At 31.9% G+C, this 16,204-nt stretch overlaps 1 protein-coding gene across 7 annotated transcripts in view; it reads right to left on the reverse strand.

Moving 5' to 3' along the window:
• The window catches only part of LOC127834427 (E3 ubiquitin-protein ligase rnf213-alpha-like), a 157,757-nt gene that overhangs the window by 115,182 nt on the left and 26,371 nt on the right, over positions 1 to 16,204 (reverse strand). For all 7 annotated transcript variants that reach the window (XM_052360263.1, XM_052360260.1, XM_052360259.1 and 4 more), the window contains 16 exons: positions 15,911 to 15,936; positions 15,576 to 15,722; positions 15,244 to 15,437; positions 12,998 to 13,266; positions 12,478 to 12,716; positions 12,114 to 12,341; positions 11,022 to 11,199; positions 9,896 to 9,960; positions 9,465 to 9,744; positions 8,732 to 8,833; positions 8,438 to 8,539; positions 6,301 to 6,496; positions 5,937 to 6,203; positions 4,298 to 4,851; positions 4,031 to 4,187; positions 1,435 to 1,655 (listed from right to left, as the gene is read on the reverse strand). In XM_052360263.1, the coding sequence (XP_052216223.1) occupies positions 1,435 to 1,655; positions 4,031 to 4,187; positions 4,298 to 4,851; positions 5,937 to 6,203; positions 6,301 to 6,496; positions 8,438 to 8,539; positions 8,732 to 8,833; positions 9,465 to 9,744; positions 9,896 to 9,960; positions 11,022 to 11,199; positions 12,114 to 12,341; positions 12,478 to 12,716; positions 12,998 to 13,266; positions 15,244 to 15,437; positions 15,576 to 15,722; positions 15,911 to 15,936 (3,225 nt within the window). The remainder of the gene's footprint in view (positions 1 to 1,434; positions 1,656 to 4,030; positions 4,188 to 4,297; positions 4,852 to 5,936; positions 6,204 to 6,300; positions 6,497 to 8,437; positions 8,540 to 8,731; positions 8,834 to 9,464; positions 9,745 to 9,895; positions 9,961 to 11,021; positions 11,200 to 12,113; positions 12,342 to 12,477; positions 12,717 to 12,997; positions 13,267 to 15,243; positions 15,438 to 15,575; positions 15,723 to 15,910; positions 15,937 to 16,204) is intronic.

The following is a 16,204-nucleotide window of genomic DNA, read 5'->3' on the forward strand; positions in this document are numbered from 1 at the left end:
GTGATATTTGCCCCGTTAATCCATTATTCTGTCGAATCGCGTTACATGGACTAGGCAGCGACCTTTTAAGTGACTGTTTGGGCTGTTCCAACTTTTGTCGATATATTCAGCATAAATTTAATGAGGTATGTTCTGTTTTAAAATGATATCATATATATGATGTTAAACTCAAATAAAAACGCATGTTTATCTATAAACTAGTCAACAGATAATACAAATGCGGTCGGCGTTTTCGTACTTACAATATTGACAGATGAAAAAAAGGTGAGATATATTTTTAAAACGTGAGTCATAATCATTTATCAATGATGATGATGTCGTCATAAAATAATGAATATGCTTGCTATTGGTATGAATGTTTGCCATTGTATTTTAAAATCCCATCATGCACAATAGAGGTATGGACCGGACACGATTTATGAACACACCAAATAACCAATCAACAAAAAGCAGCACATCAGCCCGTCAGTATAACATTATTTAATTCATTAAGTCAATACAGATGGCAAATATAATGCGTCCTATCCTAAACAACATACTAGGTCCATTGTACAAAGGGAATCGTCCAGTTTCTGACCGTTAAGTTATAAGACAGCCAGATAATTGCTCATCATAATTGACCTACGGTTCATCTCGATGCATCAACAATAGCGAGATACCATGTAACTTACATCTATTAAAGGACACGGTACCTTATAAATTGCCAAACTGTTACAGGAAAAGGTGACTGGAAATTGTCAACACCAGTTGGGCATATAATGCTCATTGTAATTGTTAATGTGGCTTGAATCAAGTGCATGTATTTGCCACTCTTATTGAGATTACAGAATGTGCCCCAACAGAAACAATTCAGAGATGTTTCAAACATAAGTTGGTGTGAATAAGGCAAATTAAAAGCACATTTATAAATATTTTGTTGTGCTCTTTATTTAATAAAATCTAACATTAAATTCCCGCGTGAACTTATTGGTTGTTTACAAGTTAGTTCCCAAGTTCAATAGTGTAATACTTATTAATTTACTACTTTAGAAGTGTAATTATGTTTTTATGTAAAAACAATATCATGAACCAAACAAGTGCGGGCGGTATTTACTTATAATATTTATCGACGACATTTTTGTAAGGGGACGCTTTCATGGCGATTTACTTTTGATGCACTATTTCTATGCATTACAAATGCTTAACTATGTTAGCAGAACAGAAACCATGAGGTATTCATACAATTAAACATTGAAGTTTCCCTGTACGATTGACTATTCTTAAACATACTTTTAGGTCAAAATGTTTTATAAATGAGGAAGGGAATTTTCACACACATGCAATCTATATTTTTGTTGCGACCTTGGTTTTCCCAATATAAATGGTATCAGCACAATATAATAAAAATGATTGCATTATAAATATGATGGTCACTAAAATAACGAATGAACTTACTATTTGTCTTGGTAATAATGGATTTGCCTTCAGTTCTTCAAACACAAATTTACATTTGTCGAGTAGTTGTGTGTAATCACAAGTTTTGTTCAGCTCAAATATAAGCGGCGAATAACTCGTCACGGCTGAATGTAGACATTGTACTTTCCCAATGTTCATCGGCTCGTCGCCAGCGGACATCATGGCCAAGTCAGTGAAAACTTTCAATTCCTTTCGCCCAGCTAGAAAAAAGAAGTGCGTTCAGTTGATTTACAAACTTTATCAGTAAACATATGTTCGTTGTTGAATGTTCATCATTGCATTATAAAGATATATTCCACGATATTGTTATATTTCAGTTTCAATCGTTTGATAAAATCAATTGTGTTTTCTGATCTTTGAAGTACAATTACCTATGTATGAAAACAAATGTCAAACAAAACATTTACTTAATTAGCACTTACTGTATTAACCAATAATGCCAATCTTTATCATAAGCCAGTTTGATTTAATTTCACTTGGACAACATTATAGAATATCCGACAACATGAAACGTAATTGGTCGAGAACAAAGAGCCAAACGAACAAACGCCATAAATCAATATGATATTTTTAATACGCGGTTTAATTAAATAAATTGGCAATTGAATCAACGCTAGTGTTATTTTTTTTATTACGATAATGTTTCGAGATGTAATGACTTAGATGCGAGTATAAAGTATATAAGGCAAATAAATTAAGTATTAATCTTTCCGAAGGTTAAAGATGAACTGCATCGCAAATCAAATAATTTAGTATTGGTTTATCGTCTGAAAATCCGAAACCATGTATAAGTTATATAAGTAAAATAAAAACTAATTCGAAGCAATATTACGATTCTGCTAAGAAACTTCCAAGGGTAATCATATCATATTATAAATCGTATTTGAAAACAAATAGTTAAGTTAAAAAAACAAGTCTGTGTTGTTGATTTATTCATTTCAACGAAATGCTGAACCCATAACAGGTCTCATACATTTCCGTATTCGTAAATCCCCGGCCACGTTTGTACACTTCACATTTAAACAAAAGAGAGTAAACGCTGTTTATTAAAAAAATCTTATTATAATAATTTGGTAATTAACAGAACTCACGGGAATGTGTTGCTTCAATAATATGTATTGTCTTCGCATCTTGCAAACGTTACAAGATTGTATTTAATTATGCAGGTTATGTGGTTATTAGTTCTCTTCGACTGTTAATTGTTTACTAGTGCCGTTATTAAATTAATCGATTTACCATGTTTTTTTAAATATCCTAATCGAAACAAATAACACGCTTAGTTAACGAAGATTAGCATTGTCAATTAAAAGGCAGCTCTAACATTATTACAAATATGTGCTACACACGTTCTTTATTTGTACATACATCAATCAATTACGTTGGATTTAAAACATACATTCGTACAAATGCATTCATGAGTTTCATTCTTATTACAGTGGCATAACTGAGGCACACTTTATTATCTTTCACAAAACCTTTTGATTGTTATATGTTAATGACACCAAGTTCAACTAATTCGAGCCTTGTTTTGCACGGTATTGAGGTTTTCATAAGTTTAGGAAAATAGTAGTTGAGCTGGGTTCGAAGGTTCACGTTAATAATTTGATATGTTCTGTCAAAACAAAAAAAACAGGTTTTTTCCACCATTGACTGTAAACCTGCGAATTTGCTTGCAAGATATTGGTACTGTAGATAATGGTAAGACAATTTCCTCACGTCAAAAGCCACCTTCATTTTAAACATTCGCAGAGATACATTTATTGGGAAAACGTTGTTTTTATTAGTGTCAGGTATGTCTTAAAAAATATTTAAAAATAAGCATTGAAGTATGTTAAAATAGAATAAGAAAATAATCGGTGATACGGTTGGTTTATCAAAATGTATGTGTGTACTCATTGGTAAATCGATAAGTCGAAATAATATTAAAATATGTAATCGGACATACAATTCCAAAATAAAAAGATGTCTCGATGCATACTAATCACTAATTAAAACTGAAAGGTGCCTTACCTAGAATTCAGTTCAAGGCAATGATTGTAAATGTAAACATGTATGTATATTATTTTTTGGAATGTTATCAATAAGCTTACGAAGAAACCGTGATCAATATATTTTAAAATTTAAATTAAAATGGCTAAAATAGGTTTGAAAACCATTAGGCAATCATTGAAAGGCTGCCGTCGACCCAATAAACCTTAGAAAGACCAAAAGCGACATCCGGCTGTGAATAATAAGTTATCGAAGAGAGTAGAAGATTCCATTTTGCAATTGTTCTATTTTTCCGATATCACATTTTTGATATTGAAGAATGATTACGACTTTCTCACTAGTGTTTTATTCTCGCAATGAACGGTAATTTTGAACCGCCATGTATATCACAGGGTTAAGATACAACTTTTACCCTCGTTGTTTTGACAATACTATATCGAAGTTCGTGCTACTTCTTTATTAAAACACAAAGTTATCAATGGAGACTGATATTGTTCTCTTCCACTATTATTCACATACGGATTTAGAAACTCGCCTTCCTTATGAAAGATTTAATCTGTAGTATTTTGAAAAACTTGGTGCTAACCTTCAGCCATTGACGCTTGCAGCCAAGTTATAAGTGGTTCACATTGTACGAAAGCCGTTAAACAGTCTCTCTCATTGGCCGTAATTTCCGTGAGCCCTGTACATGATCTCATTAGGTTTTCGTTGACACCTTTTAGCTTAAATTCCTGTTCTGCAAACTGTATAAAATACAACTAAAAAGTAACGAATGTAAATGCACTTATTGAAACACGCAAATTGATTTGTAAACATTGATATACGGAATCAAAGATTAGCAAGTTTTACATACGTTAGAGATTTGTTCAACTGCTGAAAAATCTCCATGAAGATCAAATGTATGCTTGAAATCAAGAATAAGCTTAGCGTTTGCAATGCTAGACTCAATCTTCTTTAGATTCTTGTAGGACTCAATAATGTCCATTGTAGTTTTGCGGTCCAGGCCTAATACCATTATTTCATTTGTAAGGCGTTCTTCGTCGTTTTCAAACATGCGTCCTAAGTTAATTTCAAATTTTCTAAATAACAGTTCACCAGACTCCATTTTTCTTCCAAACGACCGCCATTTTTTCACTACAGGATTCCAAACGTCATTCACTATTTCTTCCGTTGAAAGACCACGTGTATTCAAAAACAAACGACGTTGCTCCCAAAAATTTCTGAACAGAAAACTCTTTTGGCATTCATAAAACTTGTCCAATATTAAAACAACATGTGGACTGCAATTAAAAGCTATCACCTCTGGTTTGTATGCATTAATTTCTGTTGTTATGTCTCCTATTTTACAAAGTTTGCACATTTGTTGATCTTTCAATTCCATCTTCAAAACGTCTTTGATTTCATCCACTGTTAAAACCCCAATACATTTTTCATTTCAGTATATTAATATGTATATATAAAATATTCATTTTTAAGATACGAAAAATGTCTACAAAACAAAACAAAATGATGCAAGGATAATGCGTAATTGCAAAAACGAACAAATTATGAAATGCAGGAAGATTTTATATCTGCGTATAATTAAGGTAAACTCATAATTGGTCCTTATGATAGGAATTGCACACATAATGTAAAATCGAATAGATTGCTGAGCCCTACGTACAACTCTGCCATTAACAAATAAATTACATTGTAACACTGATGTCAGACAGACAGAAAGACAGTGTGAATAGAGCATATGTCATAGGTAATAGGTAATTATAACTAAAGAATTGAGAAACGAAGTAAGGTAGATCTTTTTGATCAATTGCGAATAATTTCACGGTTGTAAGTCATAGGGCGGTAGTCACGCGATATAATTACGCATTAAAGGTTAGTCGAATTTACCGATATGTTTACTTAGGAATTAAAAGAGTATTAAATGTATGATCCAACCACAAATTCAGTAAACTTTGTTGGCTGTTTAAATCGTTTGGGGGATTATTCATGTGACACTAAACACACATGGTCATTTGATAGTAGCAAACGCAATAAACGAATACCCTACCGGTTGGGTGAAAACCCTTTCCAATTAAAAATGTACATTACTTTATCTTGCCATGCATCAGTGCTGATGATGTGTTTAATGAAATCTAATGAACGACAACATTAGGCTTTTTTGTATCATTTGCAAGAACATTGCTTTTTGTTGAAAACAGGTTGTGAATTTAATATCATAAAAGGGGTAGTTTCCTGATACCAGAAGCTCGCTATCAATAAATCACAAAAGCTCCAGGATATATAAATATCTAATCCAAACACCATGAACTACATATGCTGCACCGTAAAATGTCATACACATGGAGTTATCAGTTAATCAATAGTTTATTGGTTATATTTTTGAGATCGACCTATCTAAATACCTATTTCTTTCCTTTTTGTTTGATAATCTACAAAACAATGACAAGAACATACACATCTCTAACTTATCAAGATACTATTTGCATATTTACCCTGATCCTGATGACATGTATTGACAAACTCGCTCATTAGCCCAGCCTCGTTTTTAAACGCTTGAAGTTCTTTCTTTCGTAGTTCAATATGCAATGCAATGTTTTCATAGAAACATTCAAAGATGTCACAGAACTGCGTGCATTGAGCACAGACAATCTCAAGCAAATGTACTGTCCCGGTCCCCTTTATAACTAATTTTCCAATTTTTTTTAAAACGCGGCACGTTTCTGACAGTTTGTGTCGTGCTGGTTTGTTAAGTAGATCATCTGAAAAGAAAAAGAATCTATTCGTTGGCAAAGCAGGGCTACAAAATTGCATGTAATTAAGTACTGTATAAACGATTTTAATATATGTGAAATTTACCCATTTGTCTATGGTTCTCAATAAACTGTTTCATCGGAACCCATTTCAAGGCGTGTTCCAGGACGCTCTCCTCATCGGTTGTACTTGAGGAGCCCCAGTGCTTCAGAAAGAGTCTTGACAAAAGTGCAGCATACTTTGGAATTACCGATTTTGAGATACTGGAGTGATTTAGTGTCATCTTTCCACTTTCAATAACCTGAAATTATGTTTCTCATACACTTATTAGTGTTTTTGTTAATATAAAACTGCAAAGAACAATCTAGCATGTTTATGCCAACATGCGATTCTAGAGTTTTCTTTGTTGAATACAGAATATGCATTGATACTTGAATGAACACGTAAATGTTAACTACAAAAGCATTTTGGCTTTTGAATGTCATTGACGATAACAAGAAAAAAAAAGAAATTCTTTCAAACACGAGCAGTTATTAGAAATTTACCTAAGCGTAAACCTGAATGTGGGCTGTGTTTATTCGTTCGACTGCTGGAGGTGATGAGATGTTATACTTTATATATTGCAATACCACTGTATCATAGATCAAATAACCAGTATTGAATAGTTTCTGTATAATTTAACTTCCTAATAATTTGGAAACCTTTAAGTTTAAACCTATTTGTTTTAGCTCGATTTCATAGAAAGCCTTATGCTTATTTGAAACGTTCATGTGTCCGTTTCCTGGGACTAGAACCAGTACGTGGTGTCTATGTGGGGAAATCAAAAAAACGCTCCCACAGTTGGGACCGACCCCGTGACCTCCCATTCGCTAGGCGGACAACATATCCACTACACCACTGCGACCTTGTAGATAAAATCGTTGGCTGAGTGTTACGGTTGGTCCTCTGTTAAATTTTTCAAATCCGGTTCGTTTAAAACCTTATTGGCCTGGGATTGGCACTACATGTACTCTTAACATTAATCTTAAATTCATAAGACAAATTTGTAAGTCGCATATTTGAATTGAATTATGAATAGACTGAACTTTCAACATACATTCATATTTTCCGATCATATTAACGAAAGTCATATTATCAGTGATTAGATTTTATTGGAAAAGCATTAATTCAAGTATGTGCACGAATTCATATTGACATTACGTTATCGCCAGATAGATCAAAAGTATTATTATTATTAACCTTTAAAAATTATAACTTTTGAATAATACCATGCAGATAAAATATATTTCCTATTATAATTGTGTGAAATGCAACTGACTAAAGAGAGTACTATAACATTACTTAATTAGAACTTGTATTCCTTTATCGTTAAGTTGTGGTCGCGATGAACGATTTACTAAAATATAAACAAAGTGAAACTTCTGTTGCACAAGCAAACGAAATGGACATTTCTTAAGACTAAACTTCCCTATCAGATAATAAACAAATACATGTTAACCAATATGTTTATATTAAGCATGATGATAAAATTATTCTTATTCGTCGAATTGTTTTCATTTTAATGACTGCCCATCAATACAAAAAGTTCAAAAATAATTATGTGTATACTGTTTGACTTAAGTTGTCAGATTAAAAATAATTTTCATAACTGTCTCTATTATTTTGCGACAAGTTGAGTTTCTTTATTGGCTTATAATGAATCAAATATATTAAGAAAAATAACCGCCGTATAAAAGTTATGTACAGATAAGAATAATTATTTAGCGGCATATGATAGAATTATACAAGGTTTAGAATCATAATAATGATTGCATGTATAACAAATTAATGAGTCATGATTTCCGTAAATTCTTTAAAATGTCTCGTTAACAGGGCTTATCTTTATGCTGAAGTTATCAAAGCTGTGAGCCTTGTTCAAGCGGATTTTAAATGTGTTCAGCTATATAAGTCTTTATAAAAAGGTTCTCCGAAATAGGCCTAATTTGACGAGTATTATTTGAACATTTTTTTGTTTAAATATGATTGAGACCTCGCCTGGATTGACTTTATCAAATTATTTAAACTTAACGCCGGTAAAGGTCAGCTTAAAGTTAAATAGCAGCCACAGCGTCAAGTAGAACATTTAAAACATGAACAAGATCAGGTTGCACGTTCAAACATAAATAATTATTTGTGTTAACTTTTATTTTAAGTGAAAGAACAAACGCGCTGATGTGAAGCAAACAGACGTTAAAATGATTACCTCGAAAGCAACTTCGCTTAGACAAGTTTGTATTGGCAGGCTGTACTTTCCTTCTTCTGAGCAATAATGCTCTAGAAAAACGACTGTTTCGGTGTTCTTTATCTGTTTTCATTATGTCAAAATAAAAATTTGAAACATAAAATCCCATTAATTTGCTTATCAAATTAAATGAATTGATAATAACGTTTAAATTTATAATTAATACATTCAGTGCGCATTTTAGACACAAACTTTGCTTTTATTTTACTAAGTAATGGCAAGGAAGTCATTACAAAATACACAAAAAGTACTTACGCGGTCAAGTAAAGAATCTTTGAAAATTGTTGAAGCCTTATTAATCCATATGCTTAGAACTGTCTCAGATTGGAGCATTTCAGGGAAAGCAAGATTCCAAATCTATAAATGCATAAACCACAAATATTTTGAATAAGATATGAATAAAATATATTGCATTGATATGTTCATTAATAATTTGGCACAATGGATGACTGAATGAACTAAACTGAACAGTGTGTTGTGTGAAATATCATATCAGATTAATTGTTTATGTTTTTCATCGTAAATTTTTGGAACATTCTAAAGCTTACCAAATGAATTGTTATTATTTGAAGATTGGCGAGGAGAAAGTATTTGTTTATATAACCACAAATGAGATCAAAATAAGAACTTCTACTGCAATAATGTTTTTTCAATGTATGTTTTGCTATTAGAAAGAAACTACAGTGGATATGTCTGAACGTCATTAGATTTCACTTTTTTTAAACGACAAATTAATGTGAAATTTTACATCATTGGTGACGCTTGTGTGTGGATGCTCGACGATGATTATATTGGGGTTAAGGTGTTTGCATAGTTTTCGCAAGTAAATCTTAAAACGTACTTTCAAGAAACCTTAAGTGAAGCGATCAAATCATATCACTTCAATTGAAATTTTAAAATCAAAGCGTTGATATTCAATGGTATTCTCATTAAACGCATTGTACAGGAATAATAGTTTCGAGCATTGTTTAAGTCGGAAATTACGTACCTTCAGATATTCAACCAAATTGCGATAGTGCATTTTAGACAGTTGGCCCAAACACAAGTCTGCAATATTGATCAAATATTCAAAGTGTTCATTTTGCTTGGTATTTTCAGAGTTGATCTTTGATTCCAAGTTTTCATTTTTCAACAGTATGTCATATCTTGCGACACAGTGAAGAAATATGTGCAAGAAATTCAACAACAAGTCCGGATCATGTTTATCAGATTGGCCCGCAACCAAAGAATACGCTAATTGGTATGCAACCCAACAACTTCCTTCCGACCTAAAAATGATAAAAAGTACATCGCTTACAATATTGATGCATGTGTCTTCTACATATACCTAAAATATTGTATAAAAATTGTGTACACTTCGGTATCAACATATATCTAATATACATTTACGCGCATCGTAGATGTATTTGCTTTTCTTACCTGTGATCCTCGTCAAAGTTACTTTGTAAGCGAATGATAACGTTTTGATAAGCTTCTTCCATAATCTGAAATACAAGTCAGGAATATCATAAATGAATTCAAATGTTTCAATAACTCTTGTCTCTAAGCCCTGATTATTCTTGAACGCTTACATCAGACACTGTTTATCAGTTATTTAATAATTGAACCATTGTTTCGAGACTACTTTTTAAGACATTGGGCACAAATTTAACATAATTTTCATTGTGCTATGTGAGGCTAAATAAAATAGCAAACCATGAAACTTCAGACATTCTATAAGGATGAAAATTATTGTTCGACGCAAAATTTAAATAACTTGAAACCAATAAATATATAATGATAAGAAGGGGGTGCGCAGATCTGAAACGGTCAATTGAAAAAACTGACACACGAGTGAGTGACCTCAGTGGTATAATTAGGACAGGCCACTAAGTGATGTTTCATACCAAACATGACACGTATTAGCCTTGGCTGTTTAGAGAAGAAATCTGTTTAAACTTATTTTTCTAAAACCATCCATTTATCAAAAGAGACACCTGAATCGTGGCCAGCTTTGACAAAGGGACATACTGTTTATAATGTTTATAGAGGATCACTGTCTGCTGTTTAATACTTAATACATATCGAAAAGATCGGTAATCCCGACGGTGGTGCTTATTGTTAAATCATATGGAAGGTTTGATGATCACAGTTGATGAAAATGTGATAAAAGCGTATATAAGTATAAAGGCAGATAAAGAGTGAAATTAATCTACGTGCAGGAATCCAATTATCATATGGCTAAATGTGAACACCAAGTTATTTGAATATAATATAATACATGTACTATTTTATGCACTTTTTGATATATTTCGACTTTAATTAATGTTCTACTGTTAGTATCCGCTGCTTTACTTTTGACCTCTGGTGAAAATATGATTCGGTCATAATCCTCGATTTGCCCATTTTAAGTATACCAAGTTTTAAAAAGTATTCGCATGACAAACGGACGAACGGACGAACAAACACGATTTACGAAGGGTAAACCTGTAATCCAAGCCGGTAAAACCGGTTGAGGAATTAATAGTTATATCAAGGACTGCATTTAAATGAAAAATAAACTAACCGTTTGTGACTTTCCGCTCCTGGCTTCTTGAAGTAATCTGGCGCACACAGAATCCAACGAAAGATCACATGATAACACACAACTATTATTGAATGGAATTGTTTGTGCGATCGTTCGGGGGAGAAAGTAATCCATTTTGTACAGGGGTTTCAATAAGTTTATGACATCAAGATGGATGCTAAAAAGTTTACGGCATACTTATATTATATATTCACACTCTTCTTAGAGAAGAAACACAACGTATACGTAATGCTTCATTGAAAAATGAATAACAAATGTGTTTTACTAAATAAAATATATACAATACGAAATGTGTCGAGTGGGCAATGATGGTCCCATCTTCATTCAACTTGTTACAAAAATACATGTACGCTCATAGTTGACAATCATGTAAAAACTTGAACGGGTCAAATAGTAATTAATATGAACATTAATAAATATCGCTCTGGCAGTAAAACATTTTGAGAAATATAAACTAGATTGGTGCACACATATCACTTGATAATTGATATCTTTGGTAAACATTATATTACAAAATAAAACTGTCGGGTACACACGAGAAACAAGTCCAGAATTGTAATGTTAGCAATCAAGGTACAAGTGGACAAAACAGGCACCAAAGACTCATGGGCGCAAGTAAGCGCGATTTTCTTTATCTTTCTTACTTAGTTTCATCACTATACCGACATAACCAGATGAGCATGTCCTGTAATGACAGTTATTTAACGCAGCTTCAGACACAAAAGTCTTATGACATTTCCCTGTAAAACATATCTGTTTGAGGAACACCGTCATTCCATCGCGATGACAGCGAAATATAAGCGCAATATAATTGTACTTGTGGTTTTCCCCCGGAAAGGACTTTCATAGGTCGAAATAAAATGCTCTCTTATATCCGATTGCGAAAGTTAGAATGCTGATTAATTTTTGAAGCTCCAGCGTTAATCCTTTCTTTGCTTCGCGCGACATGAATGTCGCCGGAATGATTAACAGACCGAAACGGACATTTCTATATGTCCGTTTCGCGTATAAATACGCTGCAGGTATGCATTTAAATTAATAATATTGTAAACCGTTATACATTTATTTTACCTTCGTCCGCTTTCCTGGAACGTATACTTTGCAACATCTGAAATTTCATTTGTCCCCCACCAGAGATCAGAACCAATACTTAGTTCGTGGTCTGGTTCTTTGAACGGTGTACAAATACCATACGTTATGTGGAAAAGCGGGACGCAGCACAGCCAAAATGGTTTAACTTCTTTCGTGTCATATTTTAAAAAGCTGTTCATGAGATATATAAGGGCGGACTGGATTTGTCTGAAATAAGTCAAGAAAAAAAGAAATAATACTTTGGTTTATTAAACTATAATATGTATGCAATTATGTATTTCTTGTATCGTTCAGAAAATAAATATCTTGAAGCAAGATATGCGAAAGAAACAATTAAACGTACCTTTCTTCAAAATGAGACTGCACTGATTCTATTTCCACTACATGTGTATTTTTGGAATCCAAAGATAAAATCAGACATTTACACAAATTTTCCCAATTGGAGCTGTTTAAAGGAATTCCTACACGCTCGCAGACAACCACTACGCTGAGAGCTTGTAGCACTCGGTCTGTGCTACTTTGCTTGGAAAGGGGCTTTGACATTTCTTTAATGAGATTAGTTAACAGGAGTTTTTCTGTCACCTGAAAATAATAATAATAATAATACATAATAATAATAATAATAATAATAATACTTATAATAAAAAAAAATAATAATAATAAAAATAAAATAATAATAATTATAATAATAATAATAATAATAATAATAATAATAATAATAATAATAATAATAATAATAATAATAATAATAGTAATACTAATACTAATAATAATAATAATAATATTATTATTATTATTATTATATATTTCATGTAAGGATTTCAATAAAAGAGTTTAAAATAAGTTAAAATAATGTGACAAACCTCTTTGTGAAAATCTTGATCGGACTTCCAGCATTTCATGTCGGCAACAAAAACTCGACATACTCCATCAAGTAGCATAATAAAGTTTTCAATGTCATTCCTTATTGATGATTTATTCACGGTGATAAGCGTTGTAGTAAATAGACTTGGAGTCAGATCCTTTACATATCCTTTCACAAAAGTGTTTTCAGAACTAAACACCATTAAATAATATTTGTGTAACCTACCTACTTCAGGAACAATTTTTCCATCATACTGTCGCCAGACACCTAAACAATATTATATGACACTTTTTAGTCATTCACTGAAAATATGTTTTTTATAACGGAATACAAAAATGTTTATGTATATAGCAGGTCTATGAGTGAAAGTATTGCTTGTGTTTTTTTTTAATCTTAAGAAAAGAAAATACTATTTAGAAAGGGTTTATAATGGTTTTATGACTTCAGCAGAATTAGTTGTGGAGGTTTTGAAAGGTAAGATTACACGATTAGGGATACATAAGTACATACACAACTAATAAGAAACTTCGAGAATATACTTGACGAAATAACGCTCGCATAAGCAGAAATTCATTCAGACCGTGTATATATACTTGGCAAACAACTAGCATACTTTTGTAAAGAAGTGGACAAGAATAATAACTGATTTGTTGTAAAAATCAGTTAACGGTGAGCTATATCATATGCGAAGCAAATTGTATTTAGACATTTTATTTTTAGCATCAGGTTGTGGCGGATAATCGATTTAGTAAAAACAATCTGCGCATTAACGATGATCATTTGTTAAAATATTTGCTGCTAAAAATATTAAACATTGTAGCATAAAATGAAAACACTCATCTGGTATTATCCTTAATCACACTATTAAACGGACTGCTATCACTTGTCAACATGCACATGTAATAAAAAGATTGAATAAAAGCTAAAGCGTTTCTACTGAAACTGATTAATACCCACGCTTACCTTTCTTACACTGAAATCGAGGTGTTGAAGTTAACAAACGTATTTTAAATTTTTCTGTATAAATATGACCTTGACCTTAACATTCAATGGAGATTTTTGTTGCGAAACATTGTTTCTTAGTTTAGTTATTTTTAGCTGCATCGCATGTCCAAATACAGATATTTATTTATTCACAAACACTTTTTAAATTGTCCATTTTGAAAATTATCAATTCAAATCCACATGGTATGTGCTATCTTATCCGTATGAGTTTGCAGTTTGAGAAGATTCGTGAAATTTGAATTAAAACAAAAAATGTTGCCTACTTTAATTTAAAAAAAGTCTCAGTCGGAGCATTTGAAAAGTATCGAGACCAAAAAGTAACGATATTGTGCTCATCATGCGATGAATTGTTTAAAATATCATTACAATGTCCACGATGATGTTTAAGTACTCTAAAATTTTATAAATCACATTTGATGTGTAAGTTTGTTGATGAAATGACTAATGTTTCACGGAGTTTAATATCCATGGAACAAAAAAGGTATTTCAAAGTCAAACGGGTATCCAATTATGATATCTAGTCGTCCATCATTTACAAATTAATTCATAAAACAAAGTGTTCAAATACAGCTTTTGAGATTATATTATGAAAAGTTTCATGTAAGTTACACAAATATTAAACAAATTGAAAGGAAAATTTGTACTCAAGTAGCCACCAGTTGTTTTTTTGTAATGAGAAAAGTAATAAGCTGTATTCATTATGCAGATGATTGTGCCTAAAATGTAATAGTTGTCTTTGATTTAAAAAGTCATAAATGAGCCAACTTGAAACGTTGTCACAGTCAGTGTTTTTAGTATTGTAATAAAAGTACCAGTTCAAATACGATTACAAATTGCTTATGTTTGACTGAAATCTTCCACACCACAAATATGCAACAAATCCTAGAGAAGACTTCTTTATTAAAATCAAATTCGCATAAACAATAAAAATTGTTCCACAAGCAAACTTCATAAAAACTATTGGGTCAGAAAAAAAGAAATTATCGTTACCCAACGGCCAGTCAAAACTTTTTTATACATTCCGAGTTAAAATTTTACTGGGATATTGATCTTAGAAGTATACACATAAGCTCCAAAAGCATCGAGATTTCTTTCTAAATGGATACTTATTTTGCTAGACAAGACAAAAATTGTCTGATAAGTATGCCCAACGTTTGCCAACTTTATGCCAAAAATATTTTTCAGTGTCGACCACGTACATTAACACATTGATAATATGTATACACATAAACATCTTACCTTTTGTAAATGCAAATTCACGATGAACATTCAAAGTCCTGTTACAGTATTTTGTGTCAGACTTGTATTTCTCGTAAGATTCCTTCCTAGACGTCCAGTTAAACACGACGTATTTGTAACGTATGTTTTTTTTTAATAACGTACACTGAACAGGAAGTGAATATTCATACTCGATGAATTGTGCATCAATTTTCCTAAAAAATAACTCAGATCTAACGTTTGTGTCATAAATACGCCAAAAATATTATTGAACGATAACAAATCGACACACGCGTATATAAATTATATTATCTTGGTTAAGATACGTTTTGATTTTTACATTAAATACTCACTTTGTGCTACCCACTTTCTTCATTTCATGGTTAAAGCTTCCCCATCCACCTAATTCCTCAAAATCAAATTTTATGTATAATCTTTCCTCGGCGTTTTCAAACATTTGAGACGAAACATATGCATGGAAATTAACTGTCAGAAATGCCCTGAAATAAAGACATAATATACACATGTTATATGCAAACAATATATGTACGTGAATACTTAATTGTGCATGAGTAACTCTATGAAGTCTATTCATCGCGATACATTTCAGATAGAATATCATATATATTTAATGTACTTAAAGTACATGGATTTAATAATTGGCAATTGACAATAAATAAGAGTTTACTTTTTCTCTGTACTGTTTTCCGTTGTCTAAAAAAGATAAAAGAGAGCATTTAAACACTTAATAAGAATTCGATAATTGATAACTTACAAAAAGTTTAGCAATGCTAATTTTAGTTTATTTTTTTTCTAGTCTAAATCAAGAGCTTCTGAAAATTGGCTTACATATGTACAATTAATATACGAATATTATGCTGTCTGGAAAGACGATGTAAAATCAATACAAAATGTTCGAAATGGCAAAAGCATATAGATAATTCAGCTCCGATTAAGTAAAAGTTGTAAACACAGCTATTAA

The sequence above is a fragment of the Dreissena polymorpha genome, chromosome 6 (genome assembly GCF_020536995.1).
Source record: "Dreissena polymorpha isolate Duluth1 chromosome 6, UMN_Dpol_1.0, whole genome shotgun sequence".
Classification (NCBI taxonomy): domain Eukaryota; kingdom Metazoa; phylum Mollusca; class Bivalvia; order Myida; family Dreissenidae; genus Dreissena; species Dreissena polymorpha.